This window comes from Choristoneura fumiferana, chromosome 6 (genome assembly GCF_025370935.1).
Source record: "Choristoneura fumiferana chromosome 6, NRCan_CFum_1, whole genome shotgun sequence".
In the NCBI taxonomy this organism is placed as follows: Eukaryota; Metazoa; Arthropoda; class Insecta; order Lepidoptera; family Tortricidae; genus Choristoneura; species Choristoneura fumiferana.
In genome coordinates, this window is record NC_133477.1 from 14,815,977 (window position 1) to 14,843,222 (window position 27,246).

The window sequence follows — 27,246 nt, forward strand, 5'->3', positions numbered from 1 at the left end:
AGCACTGTCATTGTAATAACTCGTCGTGGGTGGTTGTGGTTGTGTGATGTATTCGGGAAGGGAAACGTACGATTTAAAATGTGTATTTGGATAAAAGTAGCCAAGGAGATTTGTTAAAAGTGTTTTTTTCATAGATTTGTGGGTGATCACTACCATTCTTAATTGTGTTAATCATATTTCATCATGTTTAAACGTTTGAAATAGTGTTCAGCGTTATTTGAAGAAAATGTTATTGTGTGCTAAGTTTCATAATGGCGGCCCGTCGCGTCCCCCGCGCCTCCATTTCGATGACAGTCAAATTATGACAATGCCGATACGCAAAGTTTAGAAATGTTGTGTTTTTATAAATATTTTAGTGCAAGTTAATAGTTTCATAGATTATAAGGACTGAATATGAATCCGGAGCATCACAATATCAATACGGGTGGCGGCCAGCCCCCAGGAAACTCGGAGGTTTGCCATTTTTTGAGTTGTTCGTTGCTGTTTTTTTTCGTGTTAGAACGTTTATTTGCAGTTGATAAATGTAGACTTAAAGACAATGTTATGCTTGACAGCAATCGCAGCAAACGACGAATGTGACCCCAACGAGTTCTGCAACGGACCTACGAGTGAACTCTGCTGCAGTGAACGTCGCTTTGTCTAGCGTCGCGAAATATTGGGTGTTTACAAATTTGTTCCCGGGTCCCATACCGCAAGTTTCGGTTTACGGGCTTCCCACCGGAACGCGCATAGAAAATGGAAAACCAGTGCAGGTAACACATAACTCACTTTGTGTATCATGAAATTGATGATATCTAATTAACATTTGATTCTAGTGCTGCAATCATTATCTAATTTTTAAATCGTTATTATTTTATCTAATTGTAGAGCATTGTTTTGTAAAATAAAAATTAATTACTTATTCCATGTCTTAATTGCAAACTCTTGCAAGATGTTTTAAAACATTAACATTTATTTCAGGATATTGGCCAAGCCCATGCAAGCATACTTAATGGAGACCCAAACATCATACTTGGACACCACGCAGGACAGTCGCAAGTCACTGTCTCAGCAGCGCAACAGTTACCACAGATCATTGCTACGCAAACACAATCCCATGGTAAATTTGCTAATATTACTTTCATCACATTAATGATTTTGTTATTACTTATTGACTGGAGCAATGAATTAATTGAGGTCAAACATAATGTTGGTGATGCTGATAGGTATTTGTCAACAAATTCATGATCTATTGAAAGAAAGAAAGAAAATAATTTATTTATAACAGCAATGACACATAATTAGTAATGTTGCCGCTATTGCCCTCATTTTTAATTTTCTGAAGGTCAACTTAAAATAATATAATATAAATAATTAGATTTATGAGAAAATGCAAATTTTACTAATCTCTTTGAGAACCAATTGTCTTATAACACTTACCTACAATAAAAATGTGTTATCTTTATTACCAGTGGCCAAAAGGATTCAGTCCGGCCTATAAGGTGGCCTATTGCTTTTACCATTTCTTCCTCTACTTGTACTAAAACATATCATGTATGTTACAGATTTGGCCCATGTACAGCAACAAGAGCTAGCATCTCAACAGGGCTCGGGCACAACCCAGGTCACCGTGAGCCCGGGTCAAACCACTCACCAGGTATCCAATAACCGGGTCGAGTTTGTACACCATAACATTGATATGGTAAATGATGTGGTAACCCACTCCCATTACTAGCGGGAATGCTGAACGTGCATAATGTTGTGTAGATAGTTTATATTGAGTTAAATCATGTCCATACTGCACCAATGTGAATCAATTTAGTTGATTGCAGCCTATGCAAACAAATGTTGAATGATGAGTGACAACTACTTTTGATAGTACCAGTCTTTCAATTTGAGGCTAGCTTTAGTTCTTTTAAAAGGGTCAATGAACTTTTTCTAGTTTGTTATTCTGTCCCGTTGTCCAAGAGACAACAGTGACAGTCTCTTAAAAAAACTGCTTTGATATATGCAACTAATATGCTTAGGAGATAGTCTATAAAATAATAAGCTTGTAACTATGACAAAAAGGGTTTAGCAGGCTAAGGATGGACATGTAGCCCCTGTAAGGAATAGTTGAATTGGTGAATGTCAATTGTTTGTCGCCTCATAACTAGTAATCACTCTAACTTTCAGCCCTCTATCTTGAACTGTCACAGAGATAATGTCAAAAATATGTTTCCTTAACATTTTTTTTTTTCAAACTCGTTTTTCTCCTAATCCACACAATTTTGACATTATCTCTGTGACAGTTCAAGATAGAGGGCTGAAAATTGGAGTGATTACCAGCCAGTAATGAGGAGACAAACAGTTGACATTCACCAATTCAACTATTCCTCACAGGGGCCACATGTCCTTCCTTAGCCTGCTAAACCCTTTATACTCGATGAATTTTAAGCGCAGAAAACATATAAAAACTTATGGTTTAAAAAGTTGTCCAGGGGACGTAACCATGGCAACGAGGTACAAGAAAAAGTTGTCTAGTCCAGTGCTTGAATCTTGCCCATTTAAATCGAACAAAAAAAATTATATGGCTGAAAATCAAGTTGATCTGATAAAGAACCAAACTATGTGTATTTAGTGTTTGTTAATAAATGTGGACCTGACTTAACCATTTTTGTAAGAGATTGTGCATGTTGGAATGAATGACATAAGTTTAAAGTAGGATTAAGTTTTTATTTCAGATTACTGGTTGTTATTCTCAAAATCTTTTGACAGAAAGTTATGTCTTTTAACTTTGGGTAACTGGATGTTGGCAGCTTGTATGAGAAAACTATGTTCTTTAGACTTCCCTGACTTCAGTGTTTTGAATGCAATTGAACTTTTCCAAACTTTTAAAAAGTTTTTCTGTTTTATTGAATTGATGACTGTATATATGTAAGAAAGTCTTGGCAGTTAGCATGTTAATCGAAATAGTTGCAGCATGAATTTTAAGATTCTTCAATTTTATTCTGTCAATCATTTATGTAGTTTTACTATGTAAACTTTGTTTTTCATAAATATTTTTTTTTATCTATTAACCTCTATTTGTTTGTATAAGTATTGTTTTCTCAAATCGCAAACAAGTAGGTGTGACAAGAATGAAATTGTTCATTCTATGATATGAGTAGTCTTTATATTATGTCAGTTTGTGGCATTGTGGCACTTTTAGTTGTGGTCTCAGGTCCACCTATAATGAGAAAATAAATAATGGAAAAGCTATTTCTTTTTAACTGACGAAAACGGAGGACATATATTATATATATATATATATATATATATATATATATATATATATATATTATTGTATGGCCATGCATAACTTTTTACAGAGTAGTCCAACTTAAATAATATTTTTTTATTGGAAAGGATAAATATACCCCGAAGTTGGTCCCATATAAATTTGGAAAAAAAAACCAGAGGAAAACAAGGGATGATTGATTGTTCACTCACTGATTGTAATGTATGACCACGCATAATTTTTTGCAGAGTACTCTTATTTGGATATTATTTTTTTTTAGGATAAGGTATACATCAAAGTTGGTCCCATAAAATTAAAAAAAAAGTCCGGTATAAAAATTTTAAATAAAAACTTTTTAACAAAAAATTAAACACAAATTTTCATAATGACCTTGACAAGCACTACAACTTAGTGTGTGAAAAGGTTCTTCATTTGCTTAGCTGTGTATGTTGAAAACAATATTTTTATATAAATTATGCTAGCTTTTCACTCAGTATTAAAAGTGGCCACGACTCAATTTAACGCTGCGTCCCACTCTCTCCTTCTATAAGTATGAAGGAGCAAAAATAACAAGACTGCCACACCAAAAGTCTTGTGCCAATTAGATCGAAGATTTATTTAAAAACAATATGCTATAGTACCTAAAGCCATTAGATTTAATTTTGGGCTTAAAGTGTATATCCCTTTCGCGCACGGCGCATACTAACTGGTTACAAGGAATATTATGCTTTCCATCCACATTAAATGCTGATGAGCTAGGCTAGGGTTGTTCTTCAAGCAATTTACTCTAATGCATATTTTATTGATATCTTGAGAATCCATAGTTAAGAAATGTTCTGTCCAATAACCAGGATCATCATTTACAGCAACACATAATGCAACAACAGCTGATGGCCGCAACGCGCCCTGAACACTCCAATCAACAGGTATTGTAGTCATAACCATAATACATATAAACTGTCACATGCTTTGCCATAAAGCGATGCCTTGTGATATAACCATCTTGTCACAGAGGTTAAAGGGGTGTTTGCTTATTGTAACTTGCGTAAGCTATGGGTGTGGAAATTATAAAGTTTTTAAAACCAAGGAGATATACCGCTTTTTTAGCACAGCCAATAACTTTTGTGTTGATTGTATGCAACAATAATCTCAGAAGTGTCTTCAAAAGTGCCTCAATCAAATCAGATCATCCCACATCCACCCACTGATGAGTAAAGGCCTCTTCATTTTCACGCCGTTTTGCTCGGTCTTTTGTCAGTCTCATTCACGGTCTGCTGGTGAATTGTGGATGGGACTGGTACAGCACAGGGCAAAAGTACCTATTTATATGTTACTTAGTCATTTTAGATTTAGACTGTGTGTATAAGTATAACAAGTCTGATGAAAAATAAGCATTTATGAAAAACACTTCATTTGAGCACTTTGTAAAAACCAATCACTTTTCTACTTCACGCTGCTTCAAATCACCACATTGGCAGGTCAGCGAGGTAAGTAATTTAATTTGCGATTAAAGCACAATGATTGCTTCACTATAATGCAATATACTGGAAAACCGACCACCCAATTAATATACCAAATAAATGTCTGAACGATTACAATCAATCCGAGATACTAGTCATGGAGTTAGTCACGAGTAATGTCACTGTTGTTGCTTCACTGGTTGTGTCTTGCGCCTAATGCTTTTCATTTATGGCTACTTACTACTTCACCAATGCTTGTATTACTATTAGGATGGATTTCCCTTTACTTAATTTATTTTGTCAAATTTCATTATGTATGGAGCAATTAAATGTTGCTTGCTGTTACTGCATTTTACAAAAGCATTTTTCAATAAAACTAATGTCATATCATAAGATTCCATTACAAACTTAGTTGCGTCAAAGCTACTACTCCGCTGACTCTATTTCATATTCTATTCTACTAATATTATTATAAACGAGAATGTTTGTCGACAACAAATAACATCGGAACTGATTAAGATGAAATTTAAGTCCCAAGGAGTGACAAAATATTTTTATCACGCATAATATTTCCCGCGGGATAGCTATAAACGTATTCTTCGTAGACGAAGTCACTGGCAACAGCTATACTCAACGCCGTATATATGTCGGCGGCCGATCGTAAAATTCGCCAGATCACGAAATTCGTAGGCATATGCCGAAAAAAATAATAAAATTGGCACGACGAGCGAAGCGAGGAGTGGTTAGTATGAACTATGACCACAACACAACGCACGAGCCGAGCGAGCGAAGCGAGCTTGCCGCGGCAGCGGCCGGCAAAGTGCCAGAACCGATATGGCGGCGTTTCATGATATGCCTAGGAATTTCATGATCTGCCTAAACTGGCCAAATCATGAAATGGCGGCGTTGCATGATATGCCTAGGAATTTCATGATCTGCCTAAACGTCACTAGGCAAATCGTTAAGCGGTGAGTTTTGAACGATATGGCGGATGTCCCTTAGCCAATTCATGAAATGACGCCATTTCACGATATGCCTAGGAATTTCATTATCTGACGGATTTAACGATCGGCCGCCGACATATAGATTCCAAAAAAGTTGCCAAAGATGGCCGATGCAGATGGCAGATGTAACCAACCCCTGCACATCAATAAAAAGTAGTCGTAATAATATTTACGTTGTTATTTAAGTGTAAAGATTATCCCAAGTTTTTGATATTTTCTATGGTTCTCTATCGTTTGCCCGAATGTAACGTTTTCTCTAGAATTTTCATTTGCCATATAGTAATTTACTTTTGAAATAGTAATTTCTTCAGAGTTGATATTAAACTAACCTAACCTACTGCATTCTATATAATGACAATTAAAAAAAAACTGAAAACAGCACGGTTCTATATATTTAATGGCAAACGTTGGTATGGCAAGTAAAGGTAAACGGTTTTCTATATACCTACGCATACCGTATTGTGTACAATGTGTGTTGCACATGAATACCTTGGTTTTGAACTATCCATGTGCCAAAATGTATTACAATCAATGAGGGCTATCGTTTTTTGTCTCACTAGATGGCGCACTGTTGCGTGAGGTTTTTAAGTATGGCTTTCAAAGTCTGTTATTACGGGCGTGAAAACAAAGTTTAGATTAAAATCATATTTAATACACCTTAAAACCGTACCATAAAAATATTGAGCATGCCACAGTGTTGCATAGTCCCCGTTTTGTTCGGAAAAAAGGGAGGACAAAGGTTTCCGAAAGACAAAACTGTCTCAAAAGACAGATATTCATTGCCCCGGAACGCATATTTGCCATAATTAATTTCAGATATTGCAAAATATTCTAATTATAAATAAACCCGCGTAGCTCACCCAAAAACTATGAGATTTGACATTTCGGAGACCTCACGCTACACTAGCGCCTCTAGTGGCGAATTCATTCGCGATAGCCCTCATTGAGCCATTTTTACGAGTTTGACTGACAAACATACAAACTATTTTTTTACACTGCGACTAAGGAGTTACGAACTATTTATTAGTAATAAAAACAACAATAATGGATCACCATTCATATCAATGAATATTTATTCAATCTTCAATTTCCAAACACTTTAGTTCTTCCTCATCCGTATTAATTATAAAAGGTTCGACCACATCATCAATTAAAACATCTAACTGCATCATTCTGTGTTCTATTTTAATCACATGATCAATACACGATTTCCAACGATCCGGTGCCACCTTCTGCAGTGATTTGTTGTCAATATTTCTATGTGCATATCAAACATATTTATAAACAGTATATATGTACGCAAATTATGAGATTAATAGTATCCAAATGTTGTTAAAACCTGAAGTATTACCACTGTAATATGAACTTTTCTACTTGGCGATGGAGCTATATTTTAAAAAATTGAATTGAATTGAACTTTTCTACTACAAAACAGTTTCCACCAAATATCTGTAGGTGAAATTAATATTGAGATGAAATTATTTATTTATGCGGTTGCATTTAATTTTAACTTTACAATTATATATAAATAAATTACTTATGTATGTTATTTAGAAAAGTTAAAACTTACCAATGCAAAACTTTTTCATTTTGTTGGCAACACATGAGTAGTTTTTTTGAAATCTATATACGGCGTTGAGTAGTGAGTTATAATTGTTACAGTTTTTATTACTAAACTAAAATTAATATTTGAATCACATTTTATATTAAAATATCGCAAAATTTTCGCGGTAATAGTGATCAGTTAATTATAAGCCTTTTAATTTATCCAGATCCAGCTGACAGTGAGCGAGGATGGCATCGTCACAGTAGTGGACCCTGGAGGGGGAAAGCTCGTGGACAAAGAGGAATTACATGAAGCTATCAAAATGCCTTCAGACCACACCCTCACTGTGCACCAGTTACAGCAAATCGTTGGGCAACAGGTAACATTAATTTAACCAAAAGCCTTCAGAGTTGACGACTCGCCTCGCATTCATCTTGCACCTTACAGTGGCAAATACGGAATACCTACCCCAAACGAACTCCAAGAAATATTCTGCGCCATTAGATCAAAAGAACAAAAAAAAGTTGTAGTTTTCTTTTTCAGAGCAGCTTTGCAGTTTTTGATCTAATGGCGGCATGAGATAAACCTACGTGATCCTTGTCTGATACGTCATTATTAGTATCTTGCTCCTTTTCTCTTTGTCATACTAGAATTTTTCTTCTCGTTGGCTGTACATTGGTGCTATCCGGCAATCGTCTTAGTACGAATGCGTTTATATAGTCAGAGCAGAGCAGAAACATTATATAATAGATTAAATAATCAATTGTAAAGTCAGTCTAGAACTTCTCTTTTTTTACATTAAGATTGTTTCCAGGTGTTAGAAAACGTGGTCCGCATCGAGCAAGCGACCGGCGAGCCGGCCAATATCTTAGTAACGCAGAACCCAGACGGAACCACGTCCATCGAAGCCAGTGCGGCCGATCCACTTGCCGTCGTGAAGGACGAAAAAAGTTCCAAAATAGAGACCGCGCATTTCGCGCTACCAGCTGAAATAAAAGACCTCAAGGGCATTGATTTGAAGGTTAGTTAATATTAGTAATAATTATATAACATCTCCATCCTTTATTGCGCTTTATCCCTGGTCCCCTTTCTCCACGATGATCTCTTGTCTATGCGCTTGAGATCTTCCTTTAGTCTATACAGTCCTACCGTTTTGTGTACCGTTTCCTGGGTCCCTAGGTCCTTTTTTGTTGCGCTGTATTTTATCTAATTAACTTTTCTTTATTACAGAGTGTAGGAGCGATGGGGATGGAAGGAGCGGTGGTGAAGATATCAGCGGGTGCTTCCGAGCACGATATGCACGCCATGTACAAAGTCAATGTAGAGGATTTGTCACAGCTACTGGCTTACCACGAAGTCTTTGGTAAACTCAATACCGACGGCCAGCCACAAGCTAAAGTAAGCGAAGTTACACTTTGTCATGTTGCTTTACCTTGAGAGTTAACTATACTTCAGTTTATTTTTTCTATGTACTTAATTAATTTTTGGAAAGAGTTGACCTTATTATCTGTTGCAAAAAAAATGGAAGTATAAGGCTTAGTTAATGGTTTTGATACCTTAGTGCAAAAACGCATAAGTGAAATACAAATACATAATATTAATTACTTGGCTTGGGTAGGCACTTTCTACTGTAGATGGCTTCAGTAGTGAAATTCGCAGTTGATCCGCTAATCCATATAACTCGAAAGGTGTTCAATATAGTGCAAGAGATCTAATTCATGTAATCATTTTGCTTCAAGAAGTCAACTTTAAAAGACGCTAAACTGATCCCGTTTTTATAATTTTTATGGAAGAAAATAATTTAAAGTTAACATTATGTATGAGAACTGCATTTATATTCAAAACTTAGTTAAATTTAATAACGCCGTTTGTTTAGGTGATAGGCGAAGTGGAAGTAGAAGCGGGAACGAGCGCGGCTATGTCGGCGGAAGAGTCCTCACCTGGTCACCACGCCTGTGATATTTGCGGGAAGATATTCCAGTTCCGTTACCAACTTATTGTTCATAGGTAAGATGGGTCACACAAAAAAAACTTACAATGTTGCAACAAGTCAGATTTCATCAATTTGTGGTGGTCAGATTGACATGAAACTTGGTTAGATGACAATGCAAGATCAAGTAAAAAAAGTGCAGTCACTGAAAAAGTTTTTATCAAATAACTTATTCAATTTATTTTTCATTCCATTAGATCAGATCGTCCATGGTAGGTCAAAAAACGTAAAGATAAAGATTTGATTGAATGCCCTCCTTGCGATTTGGAGATCTCAATATGTAGATTGACAAAGATTTCATTCATCTAAACTACTGTTGCATTTAAAACGGAATAATGCAATATGAATAATATGATACGAGATTGAGAAAGAAACGAGTCGAAATAGCCTCTGTTGTTTTAGTGAAGAATATACAAACTGCACCACATCATGCATAACCTATTTTAAAGGTTTGCGTTTTTTTTTTTGTTTATACAGACGATACCACGGCGAGCGGAAACCCTTCACGTGTCAAGTTTGTGGATCGGCCTTTGCGAATCCTGTTGAACTATCAAGACACGGGAAATGCCATCTTGGTTAGTAATACTTTTTCAGCTTTATTCACTATTGAGTTATTGAGTTACAGTTCTATTATTTTACGATCATAGACAATGTCAGTTGATTTGTCTGTTATTGTCATTGTGTTTTTTTGAGTTCTAAATTGTAAGTAGACCACTATTTGTCATCAAGTGCAAGGTTTAATTAATTGCTTAAAACTTATTTACAGCTAGAATATACCTATGGGCTCTAGATTCCTCCAAATGGAAAAGTGTTGTCTACAGTCACCTTCTTGCTTTAATATCTGCCACATCGGAGCGTGCAAAGATATCTGACACGTCTTATTGGCCCTAGAAATAGAGTCGTATCAGAAATTTGTGCACTCTTTTGTGTCAGATATTGGTCCTGCTGGACTGTACATAATTCGAGATAAAAGGAACAACGATTCTGATGATTTCTGGAATAATCCACTTTTTTGTTTATTTACCTTTTTATTACTTTGGTAGCCGGTGATCCAGCCGATAGGACGGCTAAAAGGTTGACCCAGGACAAACCCTATGCGTGCACGACTTGCCATAAAACGTTCGCGCGCAAAGAACACCTAGACAACCACGTACGAAGTCACACCGGAGAAACTCCATACAGGTCTGTACTCTACCTACTAACAACTTCATCCCAGATATAAAAGACAAGTTTGGCGCCATCATAACAGTATTAGATACAAAACAAAGACTACAATATAATTTTACAGCTGTGAAAACTTCTAACCATGTCCTAATGCCAAAATTCTAGAGCAGCATCTACACTTCAATTGAATTTTTATCTTTAACTTACTTAGTTGTGCTATATTTTGTTTTGAGAAAAAATCTTTCTGCCAAGTTTCTTGCGGCGTATTCTTCTTGGCGATGATGGTCATTCCGAAAGCGCTGGTAGTCTTTGCGGCCTACTTCGAGACCAAACATTTTTATTTTTGAAAAGATTTTTATTTACACAGTCTTTAACACATGGATGTCCTACAGGTGTCAATTTTGCGCCAAAACGTTTACGCGCAAAGAACACATGGTCAACCATGTCCGCAAACACACAGGCGAGACTCCGCACCGCTGTGACATCTGCAAGAAAAGCTTCACCAGGAAGGAACACTTTATGAACCACGTCATGTGGCACACTGGTAAGATTGATGTCTGTTTTTATTTACGTTGTACAAAAATTTCCCCGACGATGAATTAAACTAGGTGGCATAGTGCGGTGACTATTTACAGTAGCTACTTTGACCTTAAAATGAAAATTATCATAATGGTCATTCGCCAGATTGGTACACTCTGGATGACTAACTTGTGGCTTTTTCTCCACAAAAAAGACTCGTTTATTAGACTGAGTGCACTAATCTTGAAATATCTTGGCGATCATTCTCCGTGTTTAGGTACGATGCCATGGTGGGGCGATGCCAGTATCATGAGGTTTGTTAGACAACTTCGTCATGTGTGGATGAGCCAATCGCAAGCGAGACTCATGATAATAACGCCCTTTAGCGGTATTTCGCCCGTCAAGAAGCTCTCATAATCTCATTAACATATCGCTCTTTTGCTACAAAAAAGACGCGTTAATTAGACAGAGTCCAAAAATATGGAGAATAACCGATTATATGTTTATTTCTCCTCCCCTTGTCTTCGGCTTGCATGTCAGGTAGGTACAGTCAGAATTGTATTGCTATTGCCTATCTGCATAATTTGGTTTGCACAATAGTCTCTAAATTACAAACTGATGGCGACGGTTTCCCACCATAGCGAGAGACTGAACAGTAGCAATCGCTCTATTAGGGAACTGAATAACGACCACATGGTTTTTTGTATCGTTTGAAATAGTTGCAGTAGGGTGTCCTAGTTGCTTATTTCATGCTGTTTAATTGTTGTTACTTAGTCATAAATTAACCTTTTTTTTGTATTATCGGATTAGCCACTTTTGGTCACTATGGTTTTTAAATTCTCTTGCATTGCATTTGTAGTATTTTTTTATTATTGCGGAACATCCAAGCCTGCACCGATCGGGGTTAACGGTGGTGCAGAAATTGAAATAATTGAATGATTCAACTATTGACCCAATACGTTAAATGCGATATCGAGAATCTAACGCAGGTAAATTTAAGCGACATTAACATTATGGTCTCCCAAAGTTATAGTTCTCTTCGCTCGATACTGACACCAATCCCTTTTTTGTTCTTTTATTTATTTTCGTATTTTAATTTTCGGGAGACGAGTTTGTCGAAGAGAATAATAAATTGTTGGGAGTGACATAGTTGCATCATTGAATGTTAACATTTTATTTTCTGCCCCACCTCCCTAGGTGAAACTCCACATCATTGTACAATATGCGGCAAGAAGTATACTAGGAAGGAGCATTTAACCAACCATATGCGATCCCATACAAACGATACCCCGTTCCGCTGCGAACTCTGTGGGAAGTCTTTCACGAGAAAGGAACACTTCACCAATCACATATTGTGGCATACTGGTCAGTATAGCTTCCATTCAGACTGTCTCATGCTCATAGATTCATTCTAAACTTGGTGGCAGGCTTGGGTTTTCAGCGGTTCATTTCAGCTGATGATTTTACAAATAAATGCAGCTTGTAAAATGATTAAAGCTTTAGTTTAGGGTGCTTACAACTTCAATCTAGTGTGTACCTGCGATATGAACACACTACATACTGCTCTCAGGTTTCTCTATCTTGATAAAATGGCTCAGGTAAGGCTCATAACATAGCTCATAATGTAATTGATAAATCATTGTTAAAACGAATTTCATAATAAATTCACGGCAAAAAGATAAAATTCGTTAAAACATTTATTTAAAAAAAAAAATGGAAAAAATTCAATGGTGTATCAATTCAAGATGACAAGTAAAAAAAACTTTTGTCATTCCCTGGAACTACAAGAGCTTTAATTAAAAGCCCGACCTTACAGCAGCAGCAATCTAACGTTTGCACGCGTCTCTCACGCAGGTGAAACGCCGCATCGCTGCGACTTCTGCTCCAAAACGTTCACACGCAAGGAGCATCTACTCAACCACGTTCGACAACACACTGGCGAGTCCCCGCATCGTTGCAACTACTGCTCGAAGTCATTCACGCGCCGCGAACATCTTGTCAATCATGTGCGGCAACACACGGGAGAAACACCCTTCCAGTGCGGATACTGCCCCAAAGCGTTCACGAGGAAAGACCATCTAGGTAAGATATTGTGCAACTAGCTGTCTAGCACAAGTGAGAAATTTGCGCGCGTATAACCGTCATTCCGTTTAGTGAATACGTATACTAAGGGGCTGTTTCACCATCCATTGATTAGCGTTAACCGACGGTTAAATGTGATGCCGTCTCCGTCTATTCGAACAAAACAAATAGAGACGGCATCACACCTAACCGCCAGTTAACACTAATCAATGGATGGTGAAACAGCCCCTAAAACTTAAGTTTGCTCTCATGCAACTGGACATAGCACCATTGGCGTGCATTGGGTCGATTCCAGGGTAGGCAGTTGGTAATTTGCTCCGCAGCAGCGCGCTACCCGGCGCTGCCTACCCTCCTGCCTTCTTAATGCACGCCATAGGCATCACGATAGACACGGTTGATCGCTCAGTACATCCGTTTTTAACAAGCACATTAGAAAAGGAGTGCACTGAGTGAAAAACGAGAAATTCGTTCAGTTCTACCAGACTACAAAGGAAATATCTGTACTAAAATAAAAGTATAATAAGTAAATGCAAGCAGAGGATCGTGGGTTCAAACCCCGGCTCGCACCTCTGAGTTTTTCGGAATTCATGTGCGAAATTACATTTGAAATTTACCACGAGCTTTACGGTGAAGGAAAACATCGTGAGGAAACCTGCACAAACCTGCGAAGCAATTCAATGGTGTGTGTGAAGTTCCCAATCCGCACTGGGCCCGCGTGGGAACTACGGCCCAAGCCCTCTCTTTCTGAGAGGAGGCCTGTGCCCAGCAGTGGGACGTATATAGGCTGGGATTATTATTATTTAAGTTAAATGCTATATCGAGAATCTAACGCAGGTAAATTTAAGCGACGTTAACATTTTGCTTAAATCAGTAAAACTTTCAATAGCAATTTCATATAAATTTCAATAGCCGGAATTTGAACCCAAAATCTCTTAGTTCCCCATGCTGAGCTTGCTAACTCCTATTACACCATTGCGTCTCCGACCAACGCACTCAAACAACTTCATCACTTGCATTGACACTATTACTGACGTATGGTCCATTATAAGCAATAAAACTTGTAATATTCCTTCCAGTGAACCACGTCAGACAACACACGGGCGAATCTCCTCACAAGTGCTCGTTCTGTACTAAATCCTTCACTCGCAAAGAGCACCTGACAAACCACGTAAGGCAACACACCGGAGAATCGCCCCACAGATGCACCTACTGCGCAAAATCCTTCACCAGGAAGGAGCATCTTAATAATCACGTTAGGTGAGTGACAAATTATACAGTGAGAAGTAACTAGTAGATACTTTTGAGTTAAGTATTATTTATGCTGATAATTTTAAACAAATTCTGTGTGTTATTACGACACGTATAGGAAAAATTAGATTTTAGATTCGCAGCTCGCTAAACTTTTAGGTTACTGGCTATGACACAAGTCGAACAGTATTACATTGTTATGTAAATGCTTTTGAGCATTTTAAGTCGCAAGCTTAGAATCTTCTCTGCTTGTGCAGGATAAAGTTCGAAAGGGTGCACAACTATTTTAACAAAAAGTAGTATGGAGATGATGTTTTATTTTACTCTACTAATGTTCAGACTGTTACCCAATATTTGGGTTAGATAAATAAGCATGTGTTCATTGTCACAAAATTTAATATTTCAGAAACTTGAAATAATATGTATGTATAACAAACAATGCTGTGCTACGAACCACTGTGCAGAATCATACTTTTACTTATTCATGTAGTTAATTAGTTTTATTAGCATGTATTATAACCTGTAAAGCATGAACTAAGCATGGTTTCCTTAGTCTTTGTGATCCCAAGGTAAGCTCCTATACTAATCTATTGCATTCAAACTTATCTACACCCGAGTCTCAGACGTCATTTGTGTCCAGTTTCCCCTGAAGCAAGTAGCACAGCATTGTACATTCCGATCAATCCCTCCCACTGAATTACAGTTCCTAGTTGTTTAATAATGAATTCGGAAAACTGAAAGAAATTCGGACAGATTATATTTTGACCCAGTAAAATATATCAAATCTAATCTATCCCAATCAATCTTTCTTTTTCGAGTACGAATTATGAGATCGGGTACTGTAATTTAGTTAGACAGGGTGTTGATTTGATCGACAACTTTCGCTTTGGGTGATTCGGCCGATCATATTGAACAAACCTTTTTTAAGTGCAAAAAAAAACTTGATGACTTGAAACACAGGTAGTGTAAGTTTTAGTGAAAAGTTGTTCAATATGACGAGCAAATCACCTAATGTGTGAAAGTAGCCGATTAAAGCAGCCAGAACACAGACGGTAGCGACGTGGATCCATGTTGACAAAGTCTATGTTATTCGAACTTGCGCATACTACTGCAACAGCCGCCACATAATAGTTCCGAGAAAGTTCCCGTTTGAATTAGAGCTCTAACGTAGTGTAGAAATTCTTATTATCAAATCGATTTTGAATGTTGATAATAAACTTCTACACGATAGATTGGAAGGCCGACTATACCAAGATTAACAATAAACGTTGGAACTACATAGGCAGTTATTAAGAGTGCAAGCGGTATAAAATTCGAACAGCTTAGATTTTGTCGCCGTCAATCCGCACCGCTACTGTGTCGACGGCTCGAATCAACACTCGTATGACATAATTAATAAAATCGGAATGTACTTTGTTGCGCAGACAGCACACGGGCGAAACTCCGCACAAATGTACGTTCTGCCCGAAGGCGTACTCTCGTAAGGAGCATCTGAACAACCACATCCGGCAACATACTGGCGACGCGCCGCACTCCTGTTCCTATTGCAACAAGAGTTTCTCCAGGAAGGAACATCTTGTCAATCATATTCGGTGCGTATTTGATATAATAGCGCACTGTTGGCTAGGGTTCGCATTTGAATTAAGCACAATGATTTTAGTAACAAAAGCTCTTAGTGGCAATGGCAAGTGTAGTTGCGGGTATGATGTTTAAGACTAGATGATGAGTCCGTTCCGTGCCCTCTTCTGTGCTGTTTTGAAAACGTCGAAAAATTATCAAAAAAACCTTTAAAACTTGATTAGAAATCTGCTTAAACTGAGTAAGTCCTTTTTTTGTTCATGACACATGCTCAGGTCAATGCTGTTCTTACTTCAGATCAATGAAGTTAATTTGTTTTTAAAAACCAAAGTCGTGAACACTACGTTAGCTGAGCGGGCCGCGCCGCTGCAAGTGCTTTCTCTGTTCATTGCGCGGCCGATACACTCGGTCACATTAGTTACCGGGCAACACACGCAATGAACAAAAAAACTCGCAGCGACGGAGTTAGTATCACTTCGTCTAAAAAACAGCTGGTCTAAGTAGCTTGAAAAAACACAGGTTAGGTCATAGTCAAGGCGCGAAGCGCTCCAACCAAGCAGAAAAGGAGCTCCGCTTAGCTAAACTCTGTCGACTTTCTATCATAGAATTATCGATAAACAGAGACCGACTAGCTATACATTCAAGAAACTTTTTAGACCGCCTGCTACTTACACCAGTTGGGTCTTAGATCACTTGCTACTTAGACCAGCTGCTTTTTAAACGAAGTGAAATTAACCCAGCAGCGCGGCCCGCCCCCCTGCCCGCTGGCGTCCAGTGGCCCATTTTACGAAGCTACAATTACAATTTACAAGCGGTAGTCCCTTTTCAATGCATACTACTAAACAAAGACTACCGCTTGTAAATTGTAACTTGTAGCTTCGTGAAATAGGGCACAGTTCGCATCCTTACAAGCGGATCTACCAATCTCCCAAAATCTTAGGTAATACACATCCATAATCTATTCCGTATTAGTAAGTAATGTATTTGTCGGCAGGCAACACACGGGCGAGACCCCATTCAAGTGCACGTACTGTTCCAAGTCGTTCTCGCGCAAGGAACACCTCACGAATCACGTGCACCTGCACACCGGGGAAACGCCGCACAAATGCCCCTTTTGTACCAAAACCTTCTCCCGGAAGGAGCATCTCACTAATCACGTCAGGTGAGTACATTTAATAGTACTATAGCGAGGGACTTAAGAAAGCCATAATAAATCCAAGGTAGTTAGCCGCCAGAGAAGAAAGCCCGAGAGGGTATAGCGCACAACACATAGGATGGCAGCGGGTCGGGAGTGCAGCGGGCTTATTTACGGGGCTGTATAGTATATGAACAACGTTACACCGACGACAGGCGCGGGGCTGGTCGTGCGAAGTTGCGTGTGATGTTGTACATCATCAGCCGGAAGACGTCCGCTGCTGAACAAAGGCCCTCCCCCTTAGAACGCCACAATGAACGACAACTCGCCAGTTTCCCGCAACTCTCACGATGTCGTCAGTCCACCTGGTGGGAGGCCTACCAACGTTTCGATGTTGTACATACCGCCACTTAAATAGGCCCGCAGCACTCCCGACCCGCTGCTGTCGTGTGTGTGGTTTGCGTATATGGCTTTTAGTCTTAGATGAAAACTATAATTTTTCACTTCGAATCCGAGAAAACATAAAAACCGGCCAAGAGCGTGTCGGACACGCCCAAATTAGGGTTCCGTAGCCATTGCGAAAAAATTATGTAAAATTTTTCTAAGGATTTCGTATTTTATACGGAATCTTTCAAGTTTAGGTATATTTTATACCTTAGGCTGCTATTTAAGGTAAAACTACTAATAATTCTCAAGCAAACTTAGCCGTTATAGTTTTCCTTGAAAGTTTGATATACTTACTACCATCCTGAATTTTTTTAAATGTTTTGACCCACCTGTTTAGATTTTAGAGGGGGGGGGGGACGCTCGATTTTAATGAAAATTTGCAAGTTGAATGTTTCGCAAAATACTCAATGAATCGAAAAATCGTTTAGCAAACCCCTAATGGCGATACCCCACAATTTACGTCTATGGGAGGTACCCTAAAAATATATATTTTTTTTTAATTTTTATTGTACCATTTTGTCGGCATAGTTTACATATATATTCGTGCAAAATTACAGCTTTCTAGCATTGATTGTCCCTGAGCAAAGCCGCGGACGGACGGACAGACAGACAGACAGACATTGCGAAACTGTAAGGGTTCCGTTTTTGCCATTTTGGCTCCGGAACCCTAAAAAGCATAGGACTACAAAAGCCCAACTCTATCATCTCATCTACTTAACCCGCTCCCTTAGATAATTGATTCATATGTCGGGATTTCGAACACTACTTATCTACCAACTTACATGTAGAATTTTGATATTAGCTTTTCACGTTTTGTTTGATTTCATCTGTCAACAGATTACGCTCCTTATTCATGACCAATAATAAATTAATATATTCTCATATTATTAAAAATAAATGGATTTTCGCGGCTTACATATTTTGTAGATGAAAAATGGACTTGAAACTGTTAAAACATTAGGCTTTGAAATTTATCCTCCAGAATACACACGGGTGAATCCCCACATCGATGCGAATTCTGTCACAAGACGTTCACACGGAAAGAGCACTTGACCAACCATCTCAAGCAGCACACGGGAGACACGCCCCACGCTTGCAAAGTCTGCTCTAAGCCTTTCACTCGCAAGGAGCATCTTGTTGCGCATATGAGGTGAGCGATGCATTACCATTAACAGTGACTGACTAAAACCGAGTTTAGACCTCCAATAGAAATCTTGCAGTTGCATTGTATTTCGAGACCTTAAAGCGAACGAGTATGAGGTGGTTAATCGAGCGCCGCTGTGTAATGCAACTTGCACGATTTTCCTTGCAGGTCTAAACTGGGCTTAACAGTGCAGTGGAAGGGGCGACCCTCCACATGCTTCCAATCCGGGGGCTTCCAAATGTCCTCTAGTTCTCCTGATCAAATCCTGAACAAGGCTAAGAACATGTTTAGTACTTAAGTACCAGTGGTGTAGAGTGAAGATTTTCGTTAGGCGAAGCGAAAAGTGGAACTTGAATTGCATATGCAACTTCGATGTAACATCTTGCAGTCAGTGCACACACCCTTTGCCATATTTGTCATTACTGAATTCATGTATAATATTTAACATTTATCCTTCAAGTTTGACACTGTCGATCGGTTGGTTCGTCGATGCTTATTCCAAAGTGAAACTTGCAGATCGCACAGTTGCGGCGAACGGCCGTTCAGTTGCGGCGAGTGCGGCAAGTCGTTCCCATTGAAAGGCAATTTGCTGTTCCACGAGCGATCGCACAACAAAAACGGCACCGGCGCGCGGCCCTTCCGCTGCGACATCTGTTCCAAGGATTTCATGTGCAAAGGTAAGTTCCGTTATTTATAACATTGACAAATACATTCGTACAAGGAATTATGAATATAATGGATTCGTCGATCTGTTAATCCCTCTGTACTGGTCCTGTACTACGAAGTGTAAAATTCGAACTTCGTATTTTGCCGTCCCGCTGACGCTTATATTGTTTAACCTGTCCTCTCCCAGAGGCACAAATTTGTGCCGAAATTCTTTTGATCCTGTTATCCTGGGAGATGACAGATTAATACGAAAGTGAGAGGAATGGTACGATACGAACTTCGATTTTTGAATTTCGTAGTAGCCCCCCTGATGTTTTATGTGATAGATATCTGTGATGCAGTCTCTCTTAAAGAGATTCATTCGAACAAAATAAACAAAGACATCTGACACCTTAAATATCAGGAACTTTTAGAGATTGGAGAAACAGAGTATGATTCATGAAAGAAGGAAAAGCTTTCGTTTACTAAAAAACACAATGACTTATCTTATTGTACCAATAATTTATTTTCTGATTTGATGTGTAATTGGGCAATACTTAATTTTAATTTATTTGTTTTTAATTATGTCATAAAGTTTGAAGTTCATAAATCAAAAAAAAATACTAGTTCCGCATGAGGATAATTTGTAATAATTTAATATAATGCTAATGTCATTTAATTTAAATAAATGAATGGACTTTACAATTACTATTACATTTAGGTCATTTGGCGTCCCACCGGCGCACGCACAGCGAGGCGGCGGCGGAGGGCGCGGTCGACGCGCCCGCCGAGGAGGACTGCGGCGACTGCGTCAAGTGCGAGAAGGACCCGCTCGACCAGCCCGAGCGGAAACACGACATCAGGTTAATAACACAACGTATAATAAAAAAAAACTAAAATCAAGTAAATAAAGCCAAGTACCTATCCAGTGTGTTTGGTCCTTACGCGACTCAACAAAAAAAATACAACAGCCTTTATCCTTATTACTTGGCGATCTTCAAAAAAAACGAGCCAACTGCTTTCTGAAAGGGCCGGCAACGCATCCGTAACTCAACTTGCGTTATGGGTGGCTATGGGTGGCAGTGATACTTTATATCTGGTAACCCGTGTGCTCGTTTTCCCCCGTTGTGTAAAAAGTTTAGCCCAGGCAGCGCTGGCTGCGTAACATAACGACCTGACTGCTAAGTTCCAGTTTTCCGCAATTTCTTATTATTTTTTTGATTTCAGACCAGCAGCAGAAAGCAGACCTGCTGAGAACGCCGTAGCACAAAATCCCCAAGCTAATGCAACTGTGATGCAAATTACCAGTCAAGTGAGTCCACTCGGAAATGTTTATAGTCTTATCACGAAAATGCCTGAAGCTTTATTTATTAGACAGTGCGATTCACATAATGCGAGTTGCGGTAGTAGGTAGAAATATGTACTGCAGACTCTTTATACCGACGTAATCATTTTCACAAAGAAGTGTACCTTTCTTTTTTTTTTACTCAGAATTAAGAGCACAATCGATTTCGATTTGCGGTATGCAATCTCGGACATAACAGTATGAAAAAAGTCTAGAATTGTTTCTTGTTCCGTCGCAATATGCGTCAGCAAGTCGTGACGCCTCCGACGTCGTGGAGTCTCCTATCGCGGCGTTTTGGGTTATGATCAAGAGACCAAAGGTTTAATTGTGTTTCTGTTGTTTTTTTTTCTCCTTATGCCGAATGCCGCACGAACGCCTACAAATCCTTTTTCGGTCCTAGTTTCGGCAGATTCCGAAATTTGACGAAACCGAAATTTCGGTCGAGCACTATTTAGTAATGTGAAACGTATCTTTACCAGCAGGTGCGGGCTGGCGCCGCGTCGGGCGCGGCCGCGGTCCCGAGCGCCACGTTCACGGCCGCCGCGCCGCTGCACCACCCGGTCACCGTCAACTACTAACCTACACACACACATACCTCTCGGCGTCCACACATAACTCACCTTACTAGATCTTAAGTTTGCTAGGAAAGCGGTGTCGTAATACAGCGATGAATGACGTTACTAGAAAGTTGTCTGTGCAAAAAAAAGAGCTATACAACACAGAACACAGTTGTTTACTTAGACAATGTTGTGGTGACGGCATTCACCGCTTTATTACGACACCGTTATTCTAGGAAACCAGAGCTACTCATACCGGTGCTCAGTCTCTCCCACAGAACTAATAAGAGATATAAATGTCACGCGATGATGTATTTATTTTTCCAGCTATATCTATAATGAATTCAAATGTTTGAGAATGGAATTTCGTTACTAAGATTATGGTTCAAAGTTAATGTCTATTGTCTGTCTTCTTATTAGTTCTATGGTCATTTCATTACATGAAGTACTAATCCATTGCTATCATTGACATATAGTGATTCTATTCTTTTTTGAGCCGCTGATAAATAGTAGGGTCGAATATGTTACGTAGTAACTATAGTGTAATCCATGCCCACGCTATCACCGCACTAGGCTGCCAGTAAACACTTCCATTGACTAAGAGCTGACGTACGTTCCTCGTCAGATACTCATCAGGACGACCAGAGTCCGTCTGGATAGCTACCACCATCTTGCCTATTAATCTGCTGCCAAATAATCAGTGCCAGTATTGTTCTTTCACTTTGCAGTAAGAGAGCCGGTTTACTAGCATTATTAGCATAGATACATTCCACCTTAGTTTTGATGATGGGCAGCGCATGGGCCATCTGTTTGATTGCCTTTTATCCATGTGTCTCAGCTTCCACTTTTCATCAGATGGGCTGCGACTTCATCTGCCTATTTAACCCGTCGCGCGACCAACGACTTTTTTTGGTTAATTTTGGACTAGTACCCTATGTTAAATTAAAGGGTGATTGAAACTAGTAACAAAAATGTACTAATCACGAGTACTTAGATAGATACGCGCCACTGTGGCGCGCAGGGCGTTCGACGGGTTAATTTTAAAAATATGTACAGGAACTGTCTAGGTGCGCAAAAATACCCAAACTCGACTGTATACGGTCATGTCATATGTTTTTGAGCACCTAGAAAGCTCTGATATATCTAATGAAATGACGATTGTACAGTCAAGCTCAGTTCTATCTTTTTTAATATGGCTATAATTAAAAATAACTAATGATATAATGAATGATTTCACCAATGTCGACCCACATGTATTGCCATTGTTCGGTATCTGTCCTAATTTGACCTACTCCTGCAATAATTTGTAAATAAATCAACTGTAGATGCCCAGGGTGCAGGATTTTACTCTTTCCCCCTTAATCAAGCACGCGAGGAGATTGTCAATCTCCTAAATGCTAAAAACAATAGTTATTGAAAAGGTAGAACTGCTAGGATATGATTTTATATTTGTTATTCCATTCTATCAAACTGTCCAGTATTTTTGTTTACTGTGACAAGGTACCACAGCAATAGCTACTTTTGACCTCTTTGTTCGGTCTTTGGAGGGCTCGAAACTTACCCTAAGGGAACGAACCCATCCCGATCCGAGCGCGTCTATCAAACGTCATTTCGTCCATAACATCGCTTGCAACTTGTGGCGGCCAGTCTCTGCAACCAGTAGCACAGAGCTGGAACTCGAAACCAATCACGCGCAACTGTCAAACAGCTGTATTACCCTCAACTGTTATGCACACTGGTTTTATTCCTGCTTCACCAAACAAAACATGACAAGTGACTTTATTCGTTACATTAAAAAGTTCCTGACCTCTTTTTTAGTACCGAATTACCGAAGTAACTTCGTCTCTCTTTAAATTATTCCTACCTTGATGGCCAATTTTATATGATCGAATAGAATTCTGCGCGTTATCTTAGGGTCCACTGTTGATACCACTTTTAATTATGTTGGCAATGTGATACGCCAGCTGTATATTAAATTTGAACTAATTGTTTTCCGCTCTGCCAAGGCAATGCCAATTATTTCAAGAAATGATTTTGTTTTATCATTGCGGTTTTCATGAAGTGGTCTTGGTTGGATATGTTTACTTGTAAAGTACCGGACCAAAGCAGCCTTTAGTCGACATTCAGAGAAATCTTCCAAATTCTTCATTCTTACGATTTTTTTATTTCCATAATGTTTTCATCACGTCGTCATATTTTGATCGCGTTAAAATAAACTTCATATTTGTAAACTTCAAGGGGCCACATACCTTTAAATATTTGCCTTTAGTACAGAATGAGTAATAGTACAAGTACCTTTACTTATTTCTGAGAAAAAGGTGATGACAAACTTAAGAGACATACGGGTGAAGACCAAAAAGTTGCACACCGTTAAAGCTGCGTTAGCAGGTAGTTATAATTTCCATTAACTTTTTCCATTGTGACACGAAAATTATCCATACCAATTTATGATTAATTTTCGTGTCACAATGGAAAAAGTTAATGGAAATTAAGGGGATCCCATGCCCCAATGACCTTTGATCTGAATTCCTTAATTTTCTAATGATTTTCGTTGTTTATTATATACTGAGCGGCAAAAAATCTGGCCCTCAAATGTATGCAGAATCGGTAATTTTGTATGAAGGTCGGGCCAAATTTTTTTCCGCTCAGTATATTAACAACAACGGCTTTAAGCAATATAGTATCCCATATTTACTTCATCAAAGTTCATTGTTTTCGAAATTTTTGTCATCAAAGTTACAATTTTAGGCCAAAAAACTGGTTTTCTGACCATAACTTTTGCGTTAATTAGTTTCAAATGAAAACCCTCGACCAGTTTTTTAGACGTCAAAGACGAACCCAAATATGTAGATTTCGTATATTTTAGATCTTTCAAGTCAATAGAGATACGAAATAAGTTTTTTTTTTCAGACAATGTTTAAAAAAATCATACAAAATTAAGCATTAATTTTTTTCCAAATTTCGGTAAACAAAAAAGGAGATAAAAGATTGGAGAACCGATAGCCGTTTGACTTATAATTCTGTCTGTAGTGCAAAAGTAGGAGATGCGATTCAAAACTTGTCAAAAATCGATGAAAACCTCTGGTAGCCCCTTAACGCTGTGCAACTTTTTGGTCTTCACCCATACACGGACATCGAAATTATCTTCTATTGGTACCATTTTTTCTGATGTACGGAACCCTAAAATAAAGGTAAGGGTAGATTCACATTATTAAAATTCCATTATAAGATCATGGAAATCGGTTTCTGGATTATCTAAGTACGGCTTTTTGTTGTTGAAAAAATACACTTCTGGGCATCAATAGAGGTAGCTTTCGTTATTCTATATTTATCTTACTAACTATACTGCACCCCACACTTCAGCCAATGTGATATACAACTTTGATTAAGTAATATCCGTTATCTTCTTTATTACGGAAAAATGTTATTACTACGATAAACTAACGGTTACCAGGATTATTTTACTGCGTCATTATACATAGTTATAAGGTGGATTATTTTACGGCTACTTAATGGGAGTTTGAAATGAAATGTTTAACGCTTGGATCACGTAGATACAAAAAGTCTTACATTCCTTTTCAATGCTTTGAATTGTAATAAGCTTGGATTTTATTTAACTAAATAATGTAAAGGAAGTAAGAAAGGGTTTTTTTATGTGGAAAAATGTGTGGGTATGTAATGATTGATATAATAAACATCTAACACTCAAAGCTATATATTTGGTAATTTAGGTTGATGTATTCGTTCATTTGTAATTAATAATTACGATTTGGCATAAATTATTAGTATTATTACATATGGGTCAATCTACTTAAAAATGCACATTTTCTTTTCGTAAAAAATAATTACGTGACATGTATCAAAATGGTACAGTCAAGGGTAAAGATATCGACACGGCCAAAGTCGAAAAAATATGTATACACGGCCTTAATGTTAAGTGCATAAAGTCGTGTAGTAGTACATATTTTTGTAACTTTGGCCGTGTTGATATCTTTGCCCTTGACTGTACAATTTGTTTTGAATATTTAACGTTCGAAAAGGGATTGCTCGGTAAAATGCAGAGTTAAAAAGGTAACTTACCTAGTGGTAAATACTGTTTTTAGATACAAAGGTTGGAGACATCAATGACCATGACCACTCTGTCTGATAGGTACTCATCGTAATTAGATATTTAACAAAGCTATGGTGAATATTTATTACATTTACGTAACTTATTCACGTATTCCAATTACAATGCAGCAAACTGATGTCAGGAGCAATTATTCCAAAATATTTATTTTTAAGCTGAGACGTCGGAAAAGTGTGAGCAAATTTAAGCAGTATGACCCATTTAATGTTGTAACTACTACGAATCAGAATATTACAAAACCGTGTAATACATTTGAGTACCTATGATGAAAATATCAAATACAGAGAAGAAAACTGACGAAACTCAGAAAACTGGCTGAACCCCTTAGTACTTTGTCACTATCACTAATTCAAAACATTTTATTTGTGCCAGCAATTGTTATTCGCTACGAGAAAGTACCAAGGTAGTAGCTACTTTTGACATAAAAGGAATACCAAAGCAATGTTATGATGTTCCTAAGGGGCAAAAACTTCAATAAAACAATTACCATATCTATCACATACATAACTGATAATATTGAAGAAACTCCGATTAAGAGGAACTTATTTATTTTCTTATAAGCTGTTCCTCCAAGACCAGTTTCTAAACTTTAATGAAATAGACCAAGTTATTATATATTAATTATACTATGCCGAAAGTATTACTTATACCACGTTTTTATTAATATAATTAAATGAAAACATCAAAAAGTTCTTAATTTTGTTGACAATGTGCTTGTACCATTTGAGGGTTAATAATAAATGAAATGTTGTTATACCGATCGATACGCACTCGTGAGATAAAGATATGGATTTGGATGTAATAAATAATGTAATAAATATTGATGAACTATCCAGGGACCACGCCATAGCGAGAGCAGAAGTTGAATAAAGGCTCGCAGTTCCCCCGAAACTATTAGCTATATTTAGGTGATAAATAATTGGACGAAATCGGCGTAAGTTTCTGAAATTATGACGTCTATTTTGCAAGATACGTTGTCTTTGTATGATCAAGCTTTTATGTAGGTATTAATTCTGCCATGTATGTACAGTACAAGTGTGATAAAATCAATGTCTTTTAATTGCGAGAATATTGTATAGCGATAGATGTTATGCCGGTGAGTGTACGCTTGCCGGGCTGTCCGCCGGCACATGAAGTGGTGTTGTAATCACTTCCGTGATCACTACCCAGCTTGTAAACATATAGCTTATATTATATTTAATTGTATATAGTTTAGGTGTAAATTAATAGATGTACCCTTTAGCTATTTTATGACCTATTTTAAAAATTATGTTTAACACTGGCAGGAATAAAATGTTATTATTGAACAGATAAAATTAACGATTTTAAATCGTTTTTATTTAGTTATTGAAATCTCGTTTTAGGACGCGAAAGATCATTGGGATAACTTATATCAGAGCCAAACAAAATGGTATCTTATCTTCAATGGTGCCACGCTAATTTATATTTATAGGGAAACTAAATCCTTAGATACAATAGTAAGTACTAAATTATGTTCAGTAATTTGATATGAATGAGATTAAAAAATGAAACAAACTTACTTCTTTTATTTTCTTATACAACTCATCTGCGCTTTACTATAGCCACGGAAGATGTGATTGTCGTAATATTTGTTGCAATGATAAGGATGGACTTAAAGTTGGACCGATTGGTAACCATAGGTACAAAATGACTCGACTGGAAGAAGTCAGTCGCACGTCTGACTAAAATTCAAACTGATAGTACGCGATGAGCCCGATTTTCCTCCCGGGAAGTCAATCTGACAGTATTGAGACCCCATCAGGCGCGCTGGTTGTGCGTGTACTTTCCGGCGGTGGCGATATCACAACTCGTGCTGGATCCAATAGTACATGACCAATAGCAACTCACTGCACCATAGAATTTCTTTCATCAGACCTCAAGCTGACTGAGTTAATGAGTTTACTGTAGTTCGTTCTTAGTTCTATTTGAAACAATGAACTTAGTATTAAAATTCCGATTGCTAGCAAAAATTTACCTTAACATCCTATGTCCGA

The 27,246-nt window shown here is 38.0% G+C and overlaps 1 protein-coding gene across 7 annotated transcripts; it reads left to right on the forward strand.

The window, feature by feature from the left end:
• LOC141429159 (uncharacterized) lies at nt 1-26,767 on the forward strand. Of its 7 annotated transcripts, none has more exons than XM_074089398.1 (22): nt 1-453; nt 555-752; nt 961-1,099; nt 1,545-1,681; nt 4,090-4,164; nt 7,475-7,627; nt 8,063-8,269; nt 8,479-8,646; nt 9,125-9,255; nt 9,716-9,813; nt 10,282-10,420; nt 10,795-10,946; nt 12,119-12,286; nt 12,776-13,003; nt 14,080-14,260; nt 15,676-15,843; nt 16,824-16,991; nt 18,394-18,561; nt 19,072-19,232; nt 19,922-20,063; nt 20,428-20,512; nt 21,025-26,767. In XM_074089398.1, exons 1-22 carry the CDS (start codon nt 394-396, stop codon nt 21,121-21,123), a joined length of 3,225 nt encoding a protein of 1,074 aa, XP_073945499.1. In that variant the 5' UTR covers nt 1-393; the 3' UTR covers nt 21,124-26,767. The 7 variants fall into 7 exon arrangements, with proteins under 7 accessions (XP_073945499.1, XP_073945500.1, XP_073945501.1 ...); XM_074089399.1 differs by having other exon boundaries at nt 21,028-26,767; XM_074089400.1 differs by having other exon boundaries at nt 4,105-4,164.
• Nucleotides 26,768-27,246: the final 479 nt, after the last annotated feature.

Coding starts and splice junctions, on each gene's coding strand:
- LOC141429159 (XM_074089398.1), top strand. CDS start 394: ATGAATCCGGAGCATCACAATATCAATACGGGTGGCGGCCAGCCCCCA. Junction 454..554: donor AGCCCCCAGGAAACTCGGAG/GTTTGCCATTTT, acceptor TATGCTTGACAG/CAATCGCAGCAAACGACGAA. Junction 20,064..20,427: donor GAGCGGAAACACGACATCAG/GTTAATAACACA, acceptor TTTTGATTTCAG/ACCAGCAGCAGAAAGCAGAC.